The sequence below is a fragment of the Oryzias latipes genome, chromosome 1 (genome assembly GCF_053564925.1).
Source record: "Oryzias latipes strain Hd-rR chromosome 1, Olatipes_Hd-rR_3.1".
NCBI lineage: Eukaryota > Metazoa > Chordata > Actinopteri > Beloniformes > Adrianichthyidae > Oryzias > Oryzias latipes.
Window position 1 is genome coordinate 22,436,511 of NC_136237.1, and position 22,183 is coordinate 22,458,693.

The following is a 22,183-nucleotide window of genomic DNA, read 5'->3' on the forward strand; positions in this document are numbered from 1 at the left end:
AAAAGCAGTTTGTTAGACTAAGCATAAAACCTCGTGTGTGTGTGTGTGTGTGTTTGGACACTTACGCTTGGTCGCATTGATGAGGTTCTTTCCATCTTTGTACAGCTCTTTGATAAACCTGTTGGTTTTGTCCAGCTCTGCTTCGTGCGCCTTTATTTTCTCCCTGAAGCTCGGGCTGTCCAGATAGCACTCACTAAATTCCAGCGGGTGTAGTCCCATCTCCTCTGTCTGACAGATGGACGGCTTCGACTTAAGATAAACGGGATTTCTAACAAATACTCAAACTTCTTCGCCCAAACAAGCTCTGCGCTCCTTCTACGTCTACAGTTCTTTTAGCCGCCCTACACAAAGCATAGCTACGTTAAGTAGCAGAGGCTAGCGGGGTTTAGCATGGTAACTTTGGACACAAGTGCATGGGTGTTGTTCCAAGCCTAGGCTGAAGTAAAGCTAAAAAAACACTTAAAGATATATCGGGTTGAGTATAACTTTGCGTCTCAATATAAAAAGATGCATCGGAAGTTCATTAAAATGGATATAAAATAGGGGGGAATGGAAAAAATATCCCAGCAGCAGTGTCCAGATTTTTCCTTTCTCAGAATACACTCCACCTAGAAATGTGACAGATTGAGAAACTCTGCTGACATCTGTATGCGTGTAGCCAAACCGTCGACTGTGGGCAAAACTTACTGTCAAAGAGTCCAAAGGTGCGCAACATGGTTCACTCCAATCCACTTCCGCCTCTACATATCAGTACAGACAAACATTTTGTTTGATATAATTAGCAAAAACAACTTGCACAGTAGGACAATTAACACAACGGTAAAACTTGGTAATGTTTTTATTATAAATAAAAAAAAAGCACATTTCTGAAATCCGCACCATTGTTTTTTTGTCTTTCACATGGAATTACTTTTTTTATTTCTAAAATAAGTAAGAACCAAGATTGCCGTGAATATTTATAATGAATCTAAAAATATTGGTCTTTTAGAAAATCACTAGCTTTTATTTAGTTTATCTATTTATCTTTTTCTTTCTTCGCTTGCATTTCTTGTACGCCTGTTGTTTGAGCTTGTCTGTAAATTGTGCTCAACTATTGTCAATAAAAGCATTTGGGAAAAAAAGTTCAATGAATGGCCAACAAGGCACTCATGTATTCTGTCAACAGATGAGAAATGTAAATATATATTTTTTTAAGTAACTTGGGAAAAGATAAAATTCCTAAATAGTGGGAAAAAATGAAATAAATTCAATCAGAAAAACTGCTTAAAATATATTAATAAAAATTTCAAATCAGTTATGACCCGCTTTAACATTTTACATTTTATTTGACCTTATAAAAAATGCATATTTTTACTGTTATTTTGACTCAACTTGCACAGAGTTCAATAACCTTATGAATGACCTTTTTATACATTGTAACATACATTGTTACATGTGTATTATTACTGATAGAGTGTGTCTAATCCCTTAAAAAAATAAACCAGTGTTAGAGGGATTGAACTATCTTGATCTCCTGAACTCTTTGATTGCTGCTCAGTATATCATACGTCACGAAAGGAACCCCCTAAAATGGTAACATTTCCTTTTTATTAATAACCTTGAAAAAATGCCAAAAAGGAAAAAAACAGCAATCATTTTTTCAACCTTTCGAGTCTAGTTTTTAAATAAACTAATAATGAAATTTTAAGATATGGCCATGCGGAACCTTTATCTGGGAATATATTTCTCTCCGACCTGTCCGGCGGATGGACGCATTTGTTGTTCACACACACACACCAGCATTTGATGCTCATTGGAAGCAGTTAAATATTATTGCCACGTAAAGATGATTTTTTTTTTCTTTTTTAATTTTTCCGGCTGCATAATTTTAACTATGCATAGACAACTTTTGACGCACGTTTAACCCTAAATTTGAAGGATAACATGAAGTTGTTGCTATAGCAGGAGAAGCTAACCGAGTGCCGTAATATAATGCTGCTTGCTTCTAGTCAAACCCAAAAGGAGCTTTTAGCTTTAGTATCCGACCTCTAGAGTTTCTACCCCATCTCGCTGATATATAACAAGTACGCTAGCTAAAAAAAAATATGTGTTTATGCACGTTAAATTCTATTTTTCTGTAACTTTTTTTTAAAGTCACATTATTATGTTCTCGTCTCAGAAATGCCTAATACCAGTGCTAGGCCAAAGCATGGCAGGAGGTCCCGGCGGCGACGCAGGGGAGACCCTGCTAGAGACGAGCTGGTCTCCAGCTCCCTACAGAGTGCCCAGCAGTGCTTGTTAAACCAGGATTACGGAACAGCGTTTGTGCACTACCTCCTGGTCCTCAACCTCGCACCTGAGTTCAAGGACTTTGCACAGGTACGATCACAACCACTCTCTGAACGTCATCATTGACAGCGCATGATGATGCAGTTTCATTTACATTTGAAGTGAGCAAACATAGCTGGATCTTCAAGATGCTCCAGGTTTTTTCTTTCTTTTTTTTTTTTTTCACTTGTTTTGTGTTTGCCGCATTAAAGCAAAAATGTTTACTTTGCAATTACATGGCATTAAAAATCTTGTTAAATTCATTTCCTTAATATGTGACCATACTTAACAATGGAAAGAAGATCCTTCTATGATATCTGAGCTACTCTCCATCAAACAAACATAGCCTTGTTTCACTTGATGTCACGTGTCTTTTGTAACCTGATCACAGGTGCAACATGCAAAGCAGAATCATGCACCAACACTCTAGACCAGGGATGTCAAACTCATTTCCCCTGAGGGCCACATCAGCATAGTTGCTGTCCTCAAAGGGACAGATATAACTTATACATGTAACCAAATGAAATGAAAATAAATGTAACTACTCCTCAATGTTATATAACTCATTATTTATTGACAATTACAGTTGCATAGAAAACATGTTTTCTTGTTACTTTAGCATAAATCCTTTTAAATTTGATTCTGTCAGGTTAGGTTATATGGACAGTGTTTAAGTCCGAATGTATAGTTGCCCGATCCGTTATTTCAAGTCGGATTCCCCCAAGATATGAATAAAAACACACCAATTTTTATTTTTTATTCTAAGAAATTAAAAACTTTTATGCTCCTGTGTAGGGCTGCACGATATGAGGAAAACTCGCGATATGCGATAATAGTGATCAATATTGCGACGATGATATAACTTGCGATAAATGAACAATTAGTAAAAACAACAAAACATTTCCATTTCACGGCAAAAGTTAAAAAAATAAACTACCTTAAATTATTAGACCCTCGTCTAATTAGGAGGGCAACGTCATAACATAACATGAAAGCTCCATCTGATTGGTCAAATGCATAAAGGGATTTATTTAATTCATTAAATAGTTCAAGTTGCCATAAGATTGTTTCAGCACATTTAAGGTTTACAATTTATTGTGATTTTTGCCGACTTTTGCGATATGGATATTGCACAGCTTGAAATCGCGATAACGATACATTTGCGATTATTTGTACAGGCGTACTCTTCTGCCACATTTGGCCCGCGGGCCTTGAGTTTGACACGTGCTCTAGACAGAATCTCTGCAAATGCATTTGAGCTCAAAAAGTAAACATGTTCAACCTGTTCTAGTTTATAGCTACTTTTAGTTTGGTATGTCTGCTTTTTATTTATTTGTATTACTTACTTCTTTACTTTATTACTTCATATTGTTTTGATGTTCCACATAGTCCTTGTTCTAGTTTTCTATTTGTCAAATGCTATACCGCCTTGTGTTTTTGGATTTGAATGTTCCAAATGGGGGGAAAAAAATGGTTTGTAATTTTGAATTTACTAATATGGTGAACATTTACTAATATGGTGAACAAGAGCAGTGAGGTCCATCCACCCCCCACCCCCCCCACACATCACACAACTGGGTCAACGAAACCGCCCCCTCCCCCCAGACTTAACATAACCCACTAACCCCTGTCAGCACACAGCTGACAATGCTCTGACTCTATTTTAAACTGTGTGCAATATTCATGCTGTATGTGCAATATCCATTCTAATGTGGAATACCCACTCGTGCAATATTCACCCCACTCTACTGTACAGTATTTAAGTATTTATGCCTTATATAGCTCCTTATTCTTATTTTATTTTATTCTACCTTTTTTATATCGAGAGTTGCTGGAAAAAATTTCATTGTGCTCTGCAGAATGATAATAAAAGATTCTGATTCTGATTCTGAACAGAATCTGGTGGTTTTCCAAAATACAACTTCAGTCAGCATCAGAAAATAAACAAACGGAAATAATTGAAGTTAGCGCATGCATTTTTTTTCTGGCTGCAGCCCGGTACCAAGTGGTCCACATATCGGCACCGGGCCGCGGCCCAGGGGGTTTGCAACCACGGCTATAGACACCTACATTTTGCTCACTTGCCTGTTGTTTTAACTGCTTTTCAAAGTAAAGGTGCATTATTAGGACACATTGTGTAATTTGGAGCTGGTCTTCTACTTAAATAACTGTTAATTTAAAAAAAAAGAAGGATTCTTCCTTTTGCATTTGTCACTTTTACTGCAGGAGAATCCAAATGTACCCCGTTCCACTTCTCTTTCAGGAGTCCTTCAGGTTTACGCTTTTTAAATGGGCAGAGGAACTGGACTCTGTGGGTCGCATTCAGGAGCTTTTTGACTGTTATGAGCAAGCCTTGGAAATTCTTCCTGCTGATGAGGTGATCCTGAACAGCATGGGTGAACACCTGTTCAGGTACTCTCATTTTAATGTGTGTACGGTATTAGCATGTTTTTGTTTTAATTTTATTTTTTTCAGATTTGCACCTCCTAGATAAATACATTTAATCATCTGACACAAACTTTTGTGCCTTTTGTGACTGTCTTTCCATCACCTAGAATGGGATTCAGGGATGAAGCAGCAGGTTATTTCCACAAAGCCTTAAAGCTCAGACCTGAATTTCCAGAGGCCAGGGAGAATTTTTACCGCGTTGCCAATTGGCTGGTGGAGCGTTGGCACTTCCTAATGCTCAATGACCATGGCAGAAACCAGAAATACCAACAGGCCATTCAGAAGGCTGTCCAGAGCGGATGCAGCACTGTACTTGATATAGGTACTGGCACTGGGATACTTGGGTGAGATATGTTCCAGAAGAATTTAGCCATGTCTTTCAATTTGTAAGTCTTTATTAGATACCTTTGTTTGGTAGTCAGTTGAAAAAAAATAGGAAATGTATTTTCTGATACTATTTTTGTGTTCAACAAGAATGTGTGCCAAGCAGGCAGGAGCAGCTGAGGTTTACGCCTGTGAGCTGTCAAAGACCATGTATGAACTGGCCTGTGAGGTGGTGACAGCTAACGGAATGGAGGGAGACATCAAGATCCTTCACAAGAAATCACTGGAGATGGAAGTTCCTGCCGACATTCCTCACAGGTTGTGTGCACACAGTAGGAATTTCTGTCAAACTGCACAATAGTTTAACTAAAAAAAAAAAATGTATGGACACAGACTTGGGTGAAATAAAGTTCATGTATTTGATTTGCTTCGTGCTCAGGGTATCACTGGTGGTGACTGAGACAGTAGATGCAGGATTGTTTGGAGAAGGCATCATAGAGAGTCTCATTCATGCCTGGCATCACCTCCTCTTGCCTCCTAAGGTAACTTTAAATGATAAAAAAACAAACACAATTGTTCCATTAGTTAACTCCTATGTTCTCATTTTACACATGTGCAGTGCCATACTCGTGCTCCCCTTTTTTTTAATAACCAGGTTTCAGTCATTGGAAAAGAATTTAGTTATTTTGCTTGTCTGCTCCCTTTAGACGTCATCACGGCAAATTATGCCCCTCCATCCTCACTCACGCAATCTACTTTCACGTCCTCCTTCACTACATCCATGAACGTTGTCTTTGGTCTTCCTTTAGGCCTCTTTCTTAATAGCTCCGACATTAGCATCTTTTCCCAACATCATCGTCGTCTTTCCCCTCAAAGTGTCAAAACAATCATAATCTGGCTTCCCTGCTTTTATCTCTAAACATCTATCATAATCTGTTCCTCTGATGGATTCCTTCCTGATTCTATCCATCTGCATCACTCCCAGAGAACATCTTCATCTGTGTTACCTCCACCTCTGCTTCCTGACTTCTACGCCTTTTCATTCATTTTTGCGGACACTCTTTTGTCACACATCACACCTGAACCCTCTTTGCTTCTTTCCCACACTCTCCATTGCTCTGGACAGTTAACCTTATCTCCACCCTCTTCACCTCGGCTCTACTAGAATTGAAATGCTAGCTGCTAATACTGTAGTGTTATTATATATGCAGTGTTTTAGCAATTATTAAAGAAAGGCTGGATGGTGTTTTACAAATGTCTTCTTCATTATTAATCTATAGTTGTGTATCTTTCCAGTCGAATGAGAATAAGTTTGGGGAACAGTCTGCCACAGGACGAGTCATCCCCGCTGGAGCCACTGTGTTTGCGTTGGCTGTGGAATGCCCTGAGATCCGCCGCCATCACAGGTACGCTCGCATATACCTATTTCCACTGATGATCTTACAGGTTGTGTTTTTTCAAACATTCTATGTTCTAGAATGGGTGAAGAATCTGAAGTTCTCCTTCCTTTAAGGTATTTATATCATCTGTCTGGAGGTCTTGGAATACAGCCTTGTCTTTCTCATTCAGACTCTGTGCGACACAAGTGGGCGGGCTGTCCATGGCTGCATGTGGGGAGATCCACAGTCCAGTGAGCTGCAGCTCAGAGCCGGAGGAGTCCGTGGAGCCATACACCACAGAGAGACTGAGCAGGCTGCCCGGGGGGTACACCGCTCTCACAGAGCCCTTCACAGCCCTCACCATCGATTTCAACAATGTGCAGGTGAGCAAAAATCTCCAACCGCAGATTCTTTAATCCGATGATTCCGACTTTTACTCACAGTACTAACCAGACTTTTTTTTTTCTTTATGCAGATAAAGTCATTGATTTAATGCAGAGGGTTGTAAACATTCTAGTTTCCTAGTTTCGGTTTAGGTCTAAAGCCATAAGATTTTACTCAGACAGTATCAACGTGTTACAAATGTATCATTTCCTTTCTGAACACTGCTTTATTTGAAAACTCAAGGAACTAGAAGGTCTGAGCTCCAGGGAGGTTCAGAGGATCCAGCTGCCCGTGACTCAGCAAGGAGAGCTTGATGCTCTGGCTGTGTGGTTCCAGCTCCATCTGGATGAGGAGAGCAGTCTGTCGACTGGACCTCAGGAAGACACCTGCTGGGAGCAAGCCATCTACCCCGTCCACAGCGCCAAGTGTAAGCTGCTAGCATGCTGGAAAAATGAATAGCTTTGGTACAGCCTTTTTTTTATTCATGTAAAGTTTTGTTGTTTTATAGGGCTGTAAGATAGGAGGAAAACTCGCAATATTAGTGATCAATATTTCGATGACGATATCATTTGCAGTACATGAACAAACAGAAAAAATACCAAAAACATAGTTTCCTTTTCACTGCAACAGATTAAATAAGTGTTAACATAATTTAAATTACACTCCAAACGACCCTCATCTACATAGGAGGCCAGCATCTTACATCTGACATCTTACATGAAAGAGCTCCATCCGATTGTCAACAACGTGACCAGCCAATCACAGACAAGTAGGTCTGAGAGAACACGTCTAAAGACAAACCAGTTGTCACATTTAACATTTCATTTTTTCATTTCCAACTTCAAAATGGTTTAATTTTAAAAATTAACATTTTGTTTGCACTTTAGGAAACTTTGATTTTAAAACAGCAACTTTTGTTCTCATTGAATTGGCATCAATATGACTTCATAGTTTTAGTCTATTTTTGTTTTGCAAATGGTAAATTGCGTATACTTATATAGCGTTTTTCTAGCTACAAGGCTCAAAGCGCTTTACAGTCACTGACCCATTCACCCAATCACACACCCAGTCACACACCCAGTCACACACCCAGTCACACACACACGCACACACACAGTCACACACACATTCACACACACACCCACACACTGGTGGCGGCTCCGCTGCCGAACACTGGCACCAACCTCCCACCAGAGGCAAGTTGGGGTTCAGTGTCTTGCCCAAGGACACTTCGACACATGGGCGTGCAAGGCGGGAATCGAACCTGTAATATTACGATCATGGGTCGACCGCCCTACCGCTGCGTGATGTTTTTGAATTTTTATTTAAAAAAACAGCACGTTTTGAAGTTACATTTTTATTGCAACATTGCAAACATGCATTGGTGGATTATATGATAGCTGTCTCATGGTTTGAGCATCTTTCTAATAAAAAAAAAGTGAACTTCCACATTGGTGCCAAATGCTCTGACTCAACCTCACAGCAGCCACCTTCTTTATCAGAGATGACCAACATTCATTTCTCTGCCGCATCAGAGTGCGCACCTTGAGAGTCCATGACAGTCTTCTATTGTGTATACACTTCTAATAGGTAATAAATATGCATCTTTCCTAAAGGTCTCTGACGAGCCGTCCACCGGCATAAACAGATAGTGTTCCAGGAGGAATCCTCTTCATGTCTGGTCTCCTGAATCTAACTTGATTGCTCTCCTTTCCTGCTCTGTGTCATATTCCTCCTTTCCAATGTTCCATATTCTTGCAAAACCAATATTCTAGTGAGAAAATTTGGTTTTGCTCGTTGGTTAACTGTTGATTGACCCAATCAGATCTGTACATAAGGTGCTACAACCACAACCGACCTCTGAGATTTAAATTTTTGTCAAGCTCTTGAAAGTGTATTTGAAATACAAAAAGTCATAATAGATGAATTGTCAAAACAGGAAGAGCATGTGAACTTTATTTTGAAAGAATTCTTTAGATTTAGAAAATTCTGAGTATTATAGATTACATGAAAAGTCTGATGTATTTGTACTCAGCAATGCATAATCTGTACCCCGATAGAGATACTTTAAAGGTTATGCTTCGTTGTTGCTTCTTCAGGTTTCATGTTGAAGCCGGGCGATGAGCTGATTGTGGAAGTCTCCTGTCGAGACGCCTACCTGGGGCTCAGCGGCGTTGCTGTGCTCCGAGGGGGTCGGCAAATCCATCTTGACAAAAGTAGGAGCTGGCCGCGTTCGGAAAACCTTGTTCCAAACCCAAACCCAAACCCAGAGGCTGAACTCTGCACGGCGTTAGCGTGTCTACAGACCAATCAGAAGCAAAGCAAAGACTCCTGCTTGCTGGAGTGTTCAGAGATGGCCCTCCTCAATAATACGGATTACCACCAGAGTTTCCGCAGCGCATTAGACAAGCTCATCTCCCAGCTCAAGGGGAAGCTGCACAGCGGGGAAGGGGCTGCTCTTAACACCGACCCTGCTGGTTCCACGCCTGCCAGCGATCTGCTGTACGTGCTGGATGTGTCGGAGGGCTTCTCTCTGCTCTCGCTCCTCGCCGCCAGCCAAGGTGGCGTAAAGGTCTACAGCTCCGTGGAAAAGAGCAAGCAGCAGGAAGTGCTGAAGAGGCTGGCTCACTCCAACGGGATCTCAGAGCAGCTTCTGGAGTTCTGGCTCAACCGCGTGGAGGATGAGCAGGGGATGCTGCAGAGGCCTTCAGGGGAGAAGCTGTGGAGCGCCATCATCCTCGACTGTGTGGAAACCTGCGGCCTCATCCGGCAAAAGCTAATGGAGAAGGCTTCTCTGGCCAGGTGAGGATCACACGTTTCCCAAATTTGCAGCTAAGCTTTGGATTGCATCAATACTTTTTCACATTATGGATGTATTACTTGTGGCAGGTGTCTGCTGGAAGAAGGAGGCCACATTTTCCCAGAGAGGATCGTAGTGCATGGCATGTTGGTGGAGTCTGACACCTTGTTGCGGGAAAGCGCCGTCCAGGGTCTGGAGCCAACTTTGGGGTTTAACATCTCTCCGTTTATCAACCAGTTTACTGTAAGTATTCCTGCCAGACCTACCGCAGAGCAAGCTGACTTTTTTGTGTGATTTTCTAGTCACAAAAGTATTTTAAAAAGGGTTCATGTTACAGATTTAAATTTTTTTTTTTTTAGATGAACTTTAGTTTGTAGCTGTTTTCTCCACTGTGCCACATTGAAAGAGCTGCAAATCTTAGTGAATTCTTTTTCTTTACTTGGTCTAGAAATCCGAGTCTTCCTCCAGCCTGGTGTTTGTGCTGATAATTCTGCAGACCTCTGTCCTCAGGACAGCTGTTTGTGTCTAACAGATGCCATCCTCAAAGTTCTCAGCGGGCGGCACGTCCAAGCACATTGTTGCTGTCACACAGTTGTGCTTGGATGACAAAACCCACAGCTTGGCTTAAAGATATTCCGACCAAAATCCATCGATCACCCCAAACACAACCCTGTGGTCTACACAACTGGCAGCAGGGAGGATGGGGAGGGGGTTCTTTTGCCCTGCAGTGGGACAGAGCGAACCCTTTCATGCTGCCAGTCTCTGTTTCCAGTCTGTTGCCTTGCTGCCCTGTCACTCTTTCCAAAACATTGGGGTGGAGGATGCGTTGTTGAGCATCAATCTGAGACTAAGATTAAACAAAGACAAAATGTCCAGCTCTCTTTTTTTTTCCAGCACTGAAAGCCCAAAGGTTACAAAGGCATTCCTCTTCATACAGTCTAAGCATTCAAAATATTTTTAAATAACATGCAATCAAAATAGGTTCATACCAATACATTTACATCAATATATGTATTGGTTTTCACTGCATCTTCTTAAGGTGTGGTTCATTTGCTGCTTCTTATAGTAAAATCTTGCTCTGGCTAAGATTCATCTGCATGAGTTGCTCTTGTGATATACTGCAGATCAGTGCATGTATATTCCATGAGCTTCAATGACCAGCTTTCCATTGGCTTTCATGTAGGTGACCCAGTTTCCAAAGCAAAAAAGTTTTATTTTGTGACAAAATAATTTAAAAAAGTAATAAAATATTTTGTTTTTCAGACCATAAGGTGGACATGAAAAAAATGTTTTTACATCCGTTAGGCGCACTGGGTTATAGTGAAAATAAAGCAAAACAAGCTTACAATATGGTGTGATTACTCTACCCAGAATGCTTAGAGGGGCCAAGAGGCAGGCAATTGGTCAGAGGGGTTGATGGGAAGTTTTTTCTTGCAAACTCAAGGACTTTTCTGATCCTGAGCCGCATTGCTTTTAGAAATCCAAAGCAGCTGTTGTAAATTTTGTTCTCCACACTTTTTCTGTGTCTTTCATGTATTTATTGCTTCAGTTAGAGCTTTTCATGTGCTAAACATTGTGAAAGTATATGTTTTTGTTACCACGGTATGGATCATGCTGTCATCGGACAGAAAGTCGTTCCGTTTTCACAGCTACCATTGATCCGTTTTTTTTCTTTTTCCAAAGCATCAGAATGACCACTTTGATTCAAGATCTCCTTTGAGTGAAGGCTACAGATTCACACTTTTTTATGTCAAATTTGGAATGAAGTGGGAATACTCCCCACTTCTCTTTGAAGAAGCTTTTTCAGATGGTTATATTTAAGATGTGAGAGACTGATGATTTTATACATTAGGCTCTTCATCCAGTTGAATCTTATTTGCTACAAGTCCACAGCTAAAGCATGAGTTCATGCTATCTCATGCTGTAGTAAAAGGTTCTACTGAAGGTGTGTAATTGTTGATGCGCTGCTTTTAGGTACCGGTTCATGTGTTTCTGGACTTTTCCACACTGGAGTGTCGACATCTGAGTGAGGCTGCAGAGCTCTTTGTTCTCAACCTCATGGATGCCAATTCAAACTATATCAACAGAGAGGTCAAGGTAAGATGTCCACTGGAGAGGAAATTTCCAAAAGAATTCATTCATTTGCAAAGTTGCCTGAACTTTCTCACAAATTTACAGCATCTATGGAAGAAAATAAAAAGGGAGCTTTAAGATTTTTCATTTAATTTTACTTTGTATTTTTGTGTTTTTCTTTTTTTCCCCCTTCCGTAAGATTCCACCGGCCTGACAGTGCCAGCAGTTGATCATGGGCATTGCATTTCAATTATTTATGAGCCAAACCACTTAAGTCATTATTATTTCATGTTAAAGAAAAATGTAAGTTTCTTCAAAAGTAAGAATTATAGAAGCTATGTCAAAAGATAAATCTTAGGCGTTTAGTAAATATCCTTTCATAAAAACATAAAGTAGGAGCAAAAAGACTCAATATTGAAATGTTTGTTTATGTAGCATCTTTCCCTGTTAAAAAAAAGATAATGTAGTACAAACAAACATAGTGAATATGAAGGTGGGGCAAAATTTTATTTAACACTCGTCAATACTGCAAGTTGTCCCACATAAAAACATGGAAGAATTGGCCAAAATACCAGCTGCCCACCAGCAAAATATCAAATACCAGCCAGGGTTACACTACAAAGTATTGAGGGGAACTTCGGTTATTGACCAAATACTTGTTTTTCTGCACCATTATACTAATAAATCCTTTAAAAACTATATAATGTGAGTTTTAGGATTCTTTTTCTACATTCTCTCTCTGAGGGTTAAAGTGTATCAATGAACAGTACAGATCTCTCATGGTTTTTAGTGGAACTACTGGTACTTACTTTTTTGACCCACTGTATTAAAACCATCAACTGTGTGTTTATTCATAAAAATCCAGTCATTATTAAATTTACCGGTACCTTCTGTTTATTTCAAGTTCAACAAGGAAACGGAACATTTTTTTGCTGACTTCAAGTAAAAGCTGAAGTGTTTGAAATAAAAAAATCAGAACAAATGTATAACAACCTTACATTCAAACCGTTTCTTTTTTTATTTTATTTTTTTTGCCTTAGTCGGCACTATTGATCTTTGAAATACATTAGAAGAAGATGAAGGTTCTCCTCTAGAGCTTCCAGTTCAGATCTAAAGGCTTTATGCTAATAATAAGGGAGGCACAATAATATCAGTTAGAAAAAAAGCATGCACAGTCAATTTTAGTTTGTCATTCAATTGTTTATACTAGTTAGGAAAAAAATATCTGATTTGGTGAAAAATAAAACACATGTTTGTATTGTACTTAACAGAAGAGCCTAAAATGTGTGTTTTTTAGGCTGATTGATGTAATTCACACTGTAGAGCAGCAATCAGACATTCTCGTGGTAACATGAAGCATGATCCTTATCCAACAGATCAAAGTCACGTCAGCGGGCAGAATAACCGCCGTTCCCTTTTGGTATCACATCTATCTGGATCAGGAGATCAGCGTCAGCTCGCTTGGCCAGAACTCGCACTGGAAGCAGGCCGCTGTGGTCCTCCCAGAGCCTCTCCAGGTCCAGGCTGGAGACTGGGTCTGCCTTAACGTGAAGCTTCATAAAAGCACCATCTCCATATTAGCCCATATAGAGAACACACATGTGGTGATGGACTAGTATTCTACTACTTTCTAGCTCCTTTATTTTTTTCTTTATGTGTATTACGTTTCAGCACATGTTTGTGGATCATGTTTGAGTTGACCAAACATTCTCTTTGTCCATTCTTAGATTTTCCCTCTTCGTTGTAACAGTGTTTTTGAGACCCGTAGTGGGTCCTGTTCCATAGTTCTAATATTAATCTGCAGGACATGACCTTTGCAGAATATGGAACCGGTCCATGACTAATAAAAGCCAACACCGATGCTTCTGTTCCACATATTCTATACACCTTTGTGAAGGCCTGTGCTGCACATGTGTACGAATGCAGCAGAAATGTTCCTCTGGTTGTGTGTGGATGTGAATCTGTTCGTGTCAAAGTTTTTGCCAGTAAATTACTTTTTTTTTTTTTTTTTTATTCAAAATAAGGGATGGTGATCAATAGAAGATATTAAATAAACATGACAAGTATAGTGTAGTTTCAGTTTATTTTTTAAAAAAAGACAATGCAACATTTTTAGGAGGGTTTATCGGTATGCATGTACATTAAAAAATGTGTCAGAGATTAGGAGAAAACATAAATTGTATGAAATACATTTTAAAGGTGGGAAAGGATTGTAGCGATAAAGCGTTTGTTTTGAATGGAATAAATCTACGGCACATTTTGAAACAAGGCATCTGTGATAACAGAGAGAAATCTGTGCAAAGTAAAGCACTGACAGTAACGTATAAGAATGTGCTGATTGTACCACCGATTGAAGAAAGAAAAAAAACTTTACAGTTAATTCAAAAGAAATACAATCCACAGTTTGACTGTTGATAGAAATATTACAACATTTTCAGTGTTAAAATGAACTGCAGTTTACCCCAAGTCTACATTTACATTCAAGGTGGAACAGAAATCAATTCTAATGTTTTTTTCACAGATGTCAATTTGAAGGTTTGCCCCAAATAAAACACAATTTATGGAAAATGTGTGTAGAGTTGCACTTTTCTCATTTTAAATTTAGGGCTGAGACAAAAAAAAGTGGATATTTCTGTCAGAGTTCAGGTGGAAAAACAATCTTTAAAGTGGAGGGTTAACAGAGCCATCCAAGTCTTCCTAGAAGCACAAAACAAGGAAAATTCAGTTCCATTACATTCTTGGATCCTTTTTTTTGGTGTTTAACAGTCTTTTTCAGTTCTTTCCAATACTTGATGCGCTCTTTAAAACAACTTTGTTGCTTCTTGAACATCGTTCTGCAAAGATCTGACTGGGACCTGCCCAGTAATCACAAGCTAAGTAATCACAATGAGATCTGCCTCTGCTGCTTCTTTGGTTTGGTCGGTCCTTTCTTCCTCAGGCTCAGCATCTTCCTCCCACTTGGCTGAGCTGAGGCCAGCAGGAGCTGACAGCGAGTGTGGTGCAGTTCTTCCCAGGCCCTGGTAATGGCCTTCAGCGTTGGGACTCGATGCAGCTTCAGTAATGGCATCTTGCGAGGCGGACGAGAGAAGGCCAGATCGTTCGCACTCATTTTCTCCCTCACCAAAGTAGGACTTCCCTGGACGACCCATAACTGTTCTCCCTACAGACACGGAGACGAAACCACCACTTAAGCGTACTTGGCGTCAGAGACGTGCTTCAGAAGAAAAGTGAAAGGGCAGGAAGCACCTACCAACATTGCGAACTTGCTCAGAAATGTCTGCTCTGACATCAGAGATGTCCCACATGGCCAAAAAGGAGTCAAAGCAGGAAACCTCCTCCGCATCTTGGATGTAAGGTTTGTAGGTGAAACTGAAGTGATGAGCAATGGCTGCCAGGAACATCTCCACACATATGATGAAGTCCTGGGAGACGCAGTAAAGACAGCTAGGTTTCAAACGGAATTTCTGCTCACATGAAGGATGACAAATTTCCATCGTATTTTACCTGTAAGCCGGTTGCTACCGCCTCCACACTCTGCCAGTCCCAAGTACGTTTCTCTGAAATAATTCCTACTTTTACTAGCAAAGCAATGAAAGCTGCTTGCCTAGGAAGGAAAAAAAAACATCTCAGATTGCTCTGCATTCATTTTTTTTAAGACTCCACTCCAATGAAAATTCTTTTTGCTGTTTTTAACTTGTTCTTCTAGCATTTTCTGATGAAGGAGGACATACATAAAGAAAATTAAGCTTACAATTGCATTTGATTTTTTCCCCATCAGGAGCAGATGAAAAAAATGGAGTTGGGAAAAGGTTGTATTTGTCGCATAGAAAATGCATTGAGTGGGACACAAGCTCCCTGCGCCGCTCCATTCCGACGGATCACCTTGCAGACCAATAGTTCCATGTACGTCTTTATTTTCCTCGTCTGAGCTGACATCTGGCTCAAAACTGTACAGCGGGATAGCTCTGATATAAGCTATCCAGCTGTGGAGCAGTGGTAGGGCGGTCGAACTACCACGGAGGGAATTGCCCGCCCAAGTGTCCTTGGGCAAGACACCTCGGGTGGAAGACTAGGTGGAAGGTTGCCACCAGTATGTGATTGTGTGAAGGGGACTGTGACTGTAAAGCGCTGTGGGCCTTTGAGGAAGGTAGAAAAGCTCTTTACAGGTTTACAACTCAGAGGTGAATTTCTAATGAACTACTGCCACTCTACAGAAATGTCCAATTTTGGCAAAAAAAAAAAGCATAATCAGAATTAAAAGACCACTGGGAACCCTTTTGCAATAGATCAAAAGACGATTGGAGTGTGTCTTTAAATATGCCTTTCATGATCCCCACAGAAGCTGAGATTTACCAGAAAGAGACGAACACCACCATTTTGACACACAAGAACTTCCCCACAGGTTTGATGGGCCTTAGTTCATCTTTCAGAGCTCTGTAGAACAGCACAAGGCAGTACATGGCAAACTAGGAAAACAGAAAACAGAGATTTGAGTACAAATATAGACACAGGTTTATACAAACAAATGTTCAGACTAGCGGAATTACCAGCTGTGACATATTGTTAATGATGACCAGGTACGTCCATGCATTCGTGGAACTGAAATTGCCTTCATCGTACACCTTGCACAGCTGACAGATTCTAAGAGGATGAGAAAAAAACAAAAGTAACTGTGACAATTAATAAAAACAAGGTTTTAAAAGAAGAATTTGGAAGTGAAGTACAGGTTACTTACAAAGCTATCACTGTTGTGACAGGCCTTACAACAGTGTACTGCAATACGCCAAGTTTGCATCTCAACAGTAAAACCCTGCAGAGGAATGTATGGATTCTGTTGAAAATTTCTCTTGCAATGAAGTAACCTATTTGTTTTTTTTATATCTTCTAGTGTCTGAATGTGTGCAGGTTCAGGTGGAGAATGTCTAAATCCTCCCTTTACACAGATAGTCTATCTAATCTAGAAAGAAAAAGATGCAGCTGCACGGATTATGATTAGTAAAAAGTTTTAACCACAGTTGCTAGTTTTTGGCTTTTTTTTTGGGTTCAGGTTAAAGTGCTTGGAAATATTTTTGGTGTTTACAAAAAACGATGATAGCTGTGCTGCTACATAACATTTAATGGGGTCTGAACAGGATACATTTATAAAAGAAGTAAATCAAGCCAAAGTTCAATAGGCAAGTGGTCATTGCTAAGTTTACTCTCATTCTTGACATTTAGTAGGAAGCTATGGATAACAGAAACTGCTGTTTTTCTGTAAAATCCTCAAGCGCCTTAATGACTCTGAAATCTAGACCACAATTATCTCCTTCACTGCATGGAGATAACTGAGGAAAATATTACAATTTCCTTTTTTGATCAAATTACCCAAAATCAGATTGGCAGATCTAATAAAGAGGATAGAGGTCCAAATTTTAAGAGAACACACTCACTCTCCCATTGGCCATGGCGGGCAGCAGCAGAGAGGGGGAAGATGCTTCTGCTGCTCCTGGACTTCAAGCATCAACACCAAGCTGGGATACTGGTTCTCCAGGTAGTTAAGCAAGAACGTCATGAAGTTGTAGATGACATATGCCTCATAGCACTCTCTGCAAGTGTCCACATAAATTGCTATATTGGGGTATTTCAGTGCAATCCACTAAAAGAGAGAAAATATGAATAAGGAGAATGAAAGGCCCAAACTGTTATTTTGTAGGTGTGAGCTTGAAATGTGCATGTTGCATCATTGGTCTTTCTTAATGCAAAACTCACACTGTCCAAGCTGTAGATTGGGACCATCCATAATATCCTAAATATGATCATATGAAGAATATTGAAGAACATTTGCAACCTGCTCATCATTAAGGGATGTTGCTCTTTATAAAGTTACCTGATGATGGGTTTCTGGAGCTCTGGCCGGGTGTAGTGCACCAGATGCTGGAGGATTCCCCACAAAGAAATGGGAATAGTCATCAAGACAAATATCCCAGCGATAAACCATGCTTTAATATGAGTGCCCACCTGCCATCAGATGAAAGAGAAAAATAAAATCACTTAAAAAAAACAGAAACCAATAGGATAACTGGAATATCATAATTTATACAATTGTATATTACACAGAATTTTAGATGTTACTGACAAATTCAGTATATATATATTTTTTAGTTAGATTAAGAACAAACCAATACTGTTTTCAGTACTGAATACAAGTTACAACAGCTTTTTCAATACTGACCCCTGACTTCTGTAGTTCCCAGATGCAAAACGGCAGGACGACTATTAACAGTAGAATATATAACACGACGACCAACGGCCGGATCCATCTTCTCCAGTCCCCACAGGAACAGGGCATTTTTTTTAGCTTCTGACTTCCACTGGCACTAACTAATAACCTAACAGTTACCACTGTAGACCAGGGTAATATGCACGGGTTTAACGTTAACTTCGCATGGAGGAGACACTGAACGGCTCGTTACGAGAAAACCAAATAAATCCGTGTTAGAGGTTTCGCAAAAGTTTACGGTTCATCGTTGAGGACAGCCGTGATAAATTAACAAGTCATGCGACTCGCGTTTTAGGACAGCTAAAGTTAGCTTGTCAGCTGTTTCACAATGTAAACAACCCAATAATCCGTGCCAATTAACATTTTAAGGGGGGGGGAATACACACGGCGATAAAACTTCACACTTTGTATATTCTACTCGCGATACACTCTTAAAATATGAGAATGACTGACTTTAGAGAGGCGTAACGTTAGAAGGTAAAAGTTTCAGTACAAGTTAAACGCCTAGCGATTCTTCCGGTTTTCCTCCCGACTGGTTCCGCCCATATTCTAATTTCTGATTGGTTGAACTGTTTGCTATTACCCAATCAGGCTGATGCAGTTTTCCGGCGGGTTTGGTTGCATCCACTGACCGAGGAGACTAATTTAAGTGAGGTTGCGCAGCATTCTTTTTTTTTTTTCACACGCTGACGTTATTTAGCCACTAGATGGCAATGTTACTCAAGATGTCAAGAGTGTTTGAATGTTGCATTACTTTTTCCAACGTTTATCCATTAGTTAAAATAAAAAAGGAATATATATATTAGTAAAACTATGAGTCATTAGATAGCCATTAGATCAGGGGTGTCAAACTCATTTTCACTGAGGGCCACATCAGCATAATGGTTGTCCTCAAAGGGCCAGATATAACTTATACATGTAACTTAATGTAATGAAAATAAATGTAACTACTACTTAATGTTAAATAACTCGTTATTTATTAATTATAACTTTTTAAAGTGACAATTACAGTTGCATAGAAAACATATGTTTGCTTGTTACTCTAACATAAATCCTTTTACATTTGATTCTGTCAGGTTAGGTTATATGGACAGTCTTTAAGTCCTAATGTATAAGTTACCCAATCTGATATTTCAAGTCCAATTCCCCCTAGATATTAATAATACACTTCAATTTATATTTTTTATTTTAAGAAATTAAAAACTTTCATGCCCTCGCGGGCCACAGAAAATGACATGGAGGGCCACATTTGGCCCCCGGGCCTTGAGTTTGACACATGTGCATTAGATAGTCATTAGATAGAGATTAAAAATAGTAATGTATAATAATAATAACAACCTCTTACAACTTGACAATTTATGGAGTTTCTTTCCCTCTTTCTGTGTGTGTTTGTGCAATGGTTGGATTCCTTGTTAAAATAAGAAGGCCATGCTGAGAATACCAGAGAAGCAGTGAATGCTGAACTGTTGATTTATTTACGTTTATTTAAACAGAGAAGGGGGAGAAACCCCTGCCTGTATTTTGTCAGTAAAGTTCATCACATAAGTTAATGTGTAAATGTTTATAATAGGGATAAACTACTGTAGAAGTTGAAATAGACAAATAAAAAGGACAAGTTCAGCTATTACAGGCTGATTTATTGCTGAGCATTGTCTCATGTTGAGATCCCCACCAATAAAACTGTTCTCACCTCCTTTAAAACTACATCTAACACTCTTGTAGTGGTGAAGTGTGGTCATTCCTGGGCGGAACAGCTGCAGCTCATGCAGTCATGTGATTGACCTAGGTTGTTAGTTCCCTCTCTATGTTAACATGTTAAAATATGTTTCTTTTACTGAATTTGGCAGTGACCCAAAACCCTGCTTTTATTTCACAATAAAAGAATAGGAAGATAGATAATTAACTTAATTGCAAATAGTAATACGCTTCATACAAAACAGGAAATATCTGTAAATTTTTTTTTAAATCACTCAATTTATTTTCCAGTCTTTTCCCATTCATTTTAATTCCATGTTTTTTTTGTAAAGACACACTCCTCCTCTTGTTTTTCTGTAGAAAAATGGTTTGGTAGCCAGACTTTATTTTTTTTGAACCCCTTCTTCATTGTCCCAAAGACACCACTAGTATCATAACAGATTGTTCATAAATTTTGAATTGATCCTTTTGGCTTTTATGAATTAGAAATAGTCTTTGCCACAAGTCCTGGAAGACTGCATCATGGTGGATAGCTTGGAGGGACTGCCATGTGAAGTGGCATACACAGGGCATAGCCATGTAGGGGCAGGGTAGATAAACATGTTTTGTGTTCTGTGTGGATCCCATCATGGATATTTAGCTTGTTCACTGCTTTGTAGCAAACGTGTAAACAGTTCAAGAAAATGGATTGATCTGAGGACCTGCAAGGATCAATGCGAAGGGAAGGAGGAGACATGCTGTCTGATGGCTGGGATGTAAATCCTCAGCAAAAGCACATTGCAGCATCGGTTGTCAAAGGGGTAAACAAAAAATGTTTAACATTTACTTATTTATCTTAAAGTGGCAGCCACGAGCCTATCTGTCAGGAAATGTTGTGACTCACTGAAAGTGTTCCCGCTCAACATCTATGCTCAGGAAGAACAACACTTGAGTTGAGTAAGCACTTTAAAATCACACAGTAACTCTGATATCTCAATACTACTGAGCCCCGGAACTGACATGGGTAAAATAGTAAATATTCCATTCCCACAAAATAATATTACATTCCCACAACATAATTATGCGTTCCCTCGAATTAATTAATTCTACAGTACGAAATAATTATTCACGCGATTAGTCATTCATATACACGGATGTTAGCGATACTTGGATTTACAGCAGATACTTTCACACTGTGTGTGTCTCGTTACATTGCATGGAAAACACTAAGGATGTTTAGAGACCAGATTTATTTATTTAAAAAGCTCTACATAGGCGTCGGTTATCCTGTCTCCATGTCTGCGTTCATTCACACCCTGGTACGGTCTCCGTCCTGCCGCAAAAGCCGCTTTCCGCCGCTACTTCCGTTTCTCTGTGACCCACAGTCGTTCAAGAGGGGAAAAATAAAAACAAGAATGATCTATTTATTATTGTCTCGATGAAAATAAGAAAAATATCATAATATTTTATTTAGGATGCCCAAGCTTGCTGCTTCCCCATTCCGCAGCGATTCTCGGGACATGGCTCGCTGGAGCTATGAGCTATGTGCTTTTGCTTGGCATGCGGTGTGGGATATTGTAGTGTAGGGTCAAATAGGAATAATAATATTCAGGATTTGTCTTTTATTAACATGCTCGTTAGCGGTCACTTAACATCCGAAGGCTACATGCTACGTATCCCATCATGCATCACACATATCCCCTAATGCATCTCGACTAATCAACGTGTCCCTGTAAGAGTGCTGCATTCAAAGACAACAGGATGAATGTATGTCAGAATATTATTCCGTTCCCACCCATAAATTATTCCGTGGGAACAAAATATTATTTTGAGCGAACGCTTTATTTATTTATTTTACCCATGTCAGATCCCAGGTTCCGTACAATACAAAACTATTGAACTGGATTTTTCATTTCTTTTTTTAAGCTTTGTGCTTCATATTAAGTAGTGGTTTATTATTGCAAAACAGATTTATTAACAGATCAAAACCAAGAAAATGCACCTGATTAAAAAAAAGTAATGTATTTTTAGTCAGTGGATATGTCCACTGTTGTTCAAAATGTTTTTGTTTTTTTTTCCCAGGTATCAAGTTTCCAAAATTACCATTAATTTTTTTGGAGTCAAGATGAAGTTCAAGTATTGAAACTGGAATTATTCATTTGGAAAAATGTGTCAAAAGTCTTGAAGAAACCACTTCAAGGAAAAATTTGCAGGGACACTTCTGCTTTGAAATATAAAGGTAAAGGTTTGAGAAAATGTTTTTGCTGATCTTTTTTCTTACTACCATTTTTTTAAACATTATCTGCATCAGATAAAGGAAGAAGAGTTCAGATTTAATCAATGTCGGTCTTTTTAAATTGCATTAACCGTGTGCTTATTTGTTACCTATATTTTATGGATACGGTAAAGGACTCACTCTAATGTGATTGTTTTTATCTTGACTATTTTTACACTTACTACATTGAGAACCAAATGTGAATGACCTCTGCTCAAAGAAGCACGGCAGACCTCAGAGATCCAAAGTTATTTGTGTTT

General features: G+C 39.3%; 3 protein-coding genes across 4 annotated transcripts in view; 1 reads left to right on the plus strand and 2 right to left on the minus strand.

Annotated features, from left to right (window-relative positions):
- Positions 1–675, minus strand: part of LOC144994257 (rho GTPase-activating protein 10-like) — a 48,346-nt gene extending 47,671 nt beyond the window's left edge. The window contains exon 1 of the mRNA XM_078951378.1: positions 66–675. Within this exon, the coding sequence (XP_078807504.1) occupies positions 66–219 (154 nt within the window). The 5' untranslated portion in view covers positions 220–675. The remainder of the gene's footprint in view (positions 1–65) is intronic.
- A 1,063-nt stretch (positions 676–1,738) lies between these two features.
- Positions 1,739–14,283, plus strand: LOC101156711 (protein arginine N-methyltransferase 9). Of its 2 annotated transcripts, XM_023957645.2 has the most exons (13): positions 1,739–2,063; positions 2,159–2,358; positions 4,571–4,719; positions 4,863–5,099; positions 5,230–5,397; positions 5,519–5,621; positions 6,376–6,485; positions 6,649–6,841; positions 7,086–7,269; positions 8,942–9,644; positions 9,732–9,885; positions 11,617–11,739; positions 13,092–14,283. In XM_023957645.2, the coding sequence occupies exons 2-13, from the start codon at positions 2,161–2,163 to the stop codon at positions 13,329–13,331; spliced, it is 2,562 nt and encodes an 853-aa protein (XP_023813413.1). In that variant the 5' UTR covers positions 1,739–2,063; positions 2,159–2,160; the 3' UTR covers positions 13,332–14,283. The 2 variants fall into 2 exon arrangements, with proteins under 2 accessions (XP_023813413.1, XP_011474923.2); XM_011476621.4 differs by lacking the exons at positions 11,617–11,739; positions 13,092–14,283 and adding an exon at positions 10,091–10,469.
- Positions 13,782–18,489, minus strand: LOC144994258 (transmembrane protein 184C-like). Its single transcript, XM_078951388.1, has 10 exons — positions 17,927–18,489; positions 17,582–17,712; positions 17,464–17,500; positions 17,145–17,350; positions 16,451–16,525; positions 16,263–16,356; positions 16,069–16,181; positions 15,220–15,319; positions 14,966–15,137; positions 13,782–14,875 (listed from the first exon to the last, which is right to left on the minus strand). Exons 1-10 carry the CDS (start codon positions 18,041–18,043, stop codon positions 14,589–14,591), a joined length of 1,332 nt encoding a protein of 443 aa, XP_078807514.1. The 5' UTR covers positions 18,044–18,489; the 3' UTR covers positions 13,782–14,588.
- Positions 18,490–22,183: the final 3,694 nt, after the last annotated feature.

Excerpts from the sequence above, each read along its gene's own strand:
- LOC144994258 (XM_078951388.1), bottom strand. The coding sequence starts at position 18,043 with ATGCCCTGTTCCTGTGGGGACTGGAGAAGATGGATCCGGCCGTTGGTC. Across the intron at positions 16,357-16,450 it reads GTCACAACAGTGATAGCTTT|AATCTGTCAGCTGTGCAAGG; the intron begins GTAAGTAACCTG and ends TCATCCTCTTAG. Across the intron at positions 16,182-16,262 it reads TTAACAATATGTCACAGCTG|TTTGCCATGTACTGCCTTGT; the intron begins GTAATTCCGCTA and ends CTGTTTTCCTAG.
- LOC101156711 (XM_023957645.2), top strand. The coding sequence starts at position 2,161 with ATGCCTAATACCAGTGCTAGGCCAAAGCATGGCAGGAGGTCCCGGCGG. Across the intron at positions 5,398-5,518 it reads CCTGCCGACATTCCTCACAG|GGTATCACTGGTGGTGACTG; the intron begins GTTGTGTGCACA and ends CTTCGTGCTCAG. Across the intron at positions 11,740-13,091 it reads ATATCAACAGAGAGGTCAAG|ATCAAAGTCACGTCAGCGGG; the intron begins GTAAGATGTCCA and ends CTTATCCAACAG.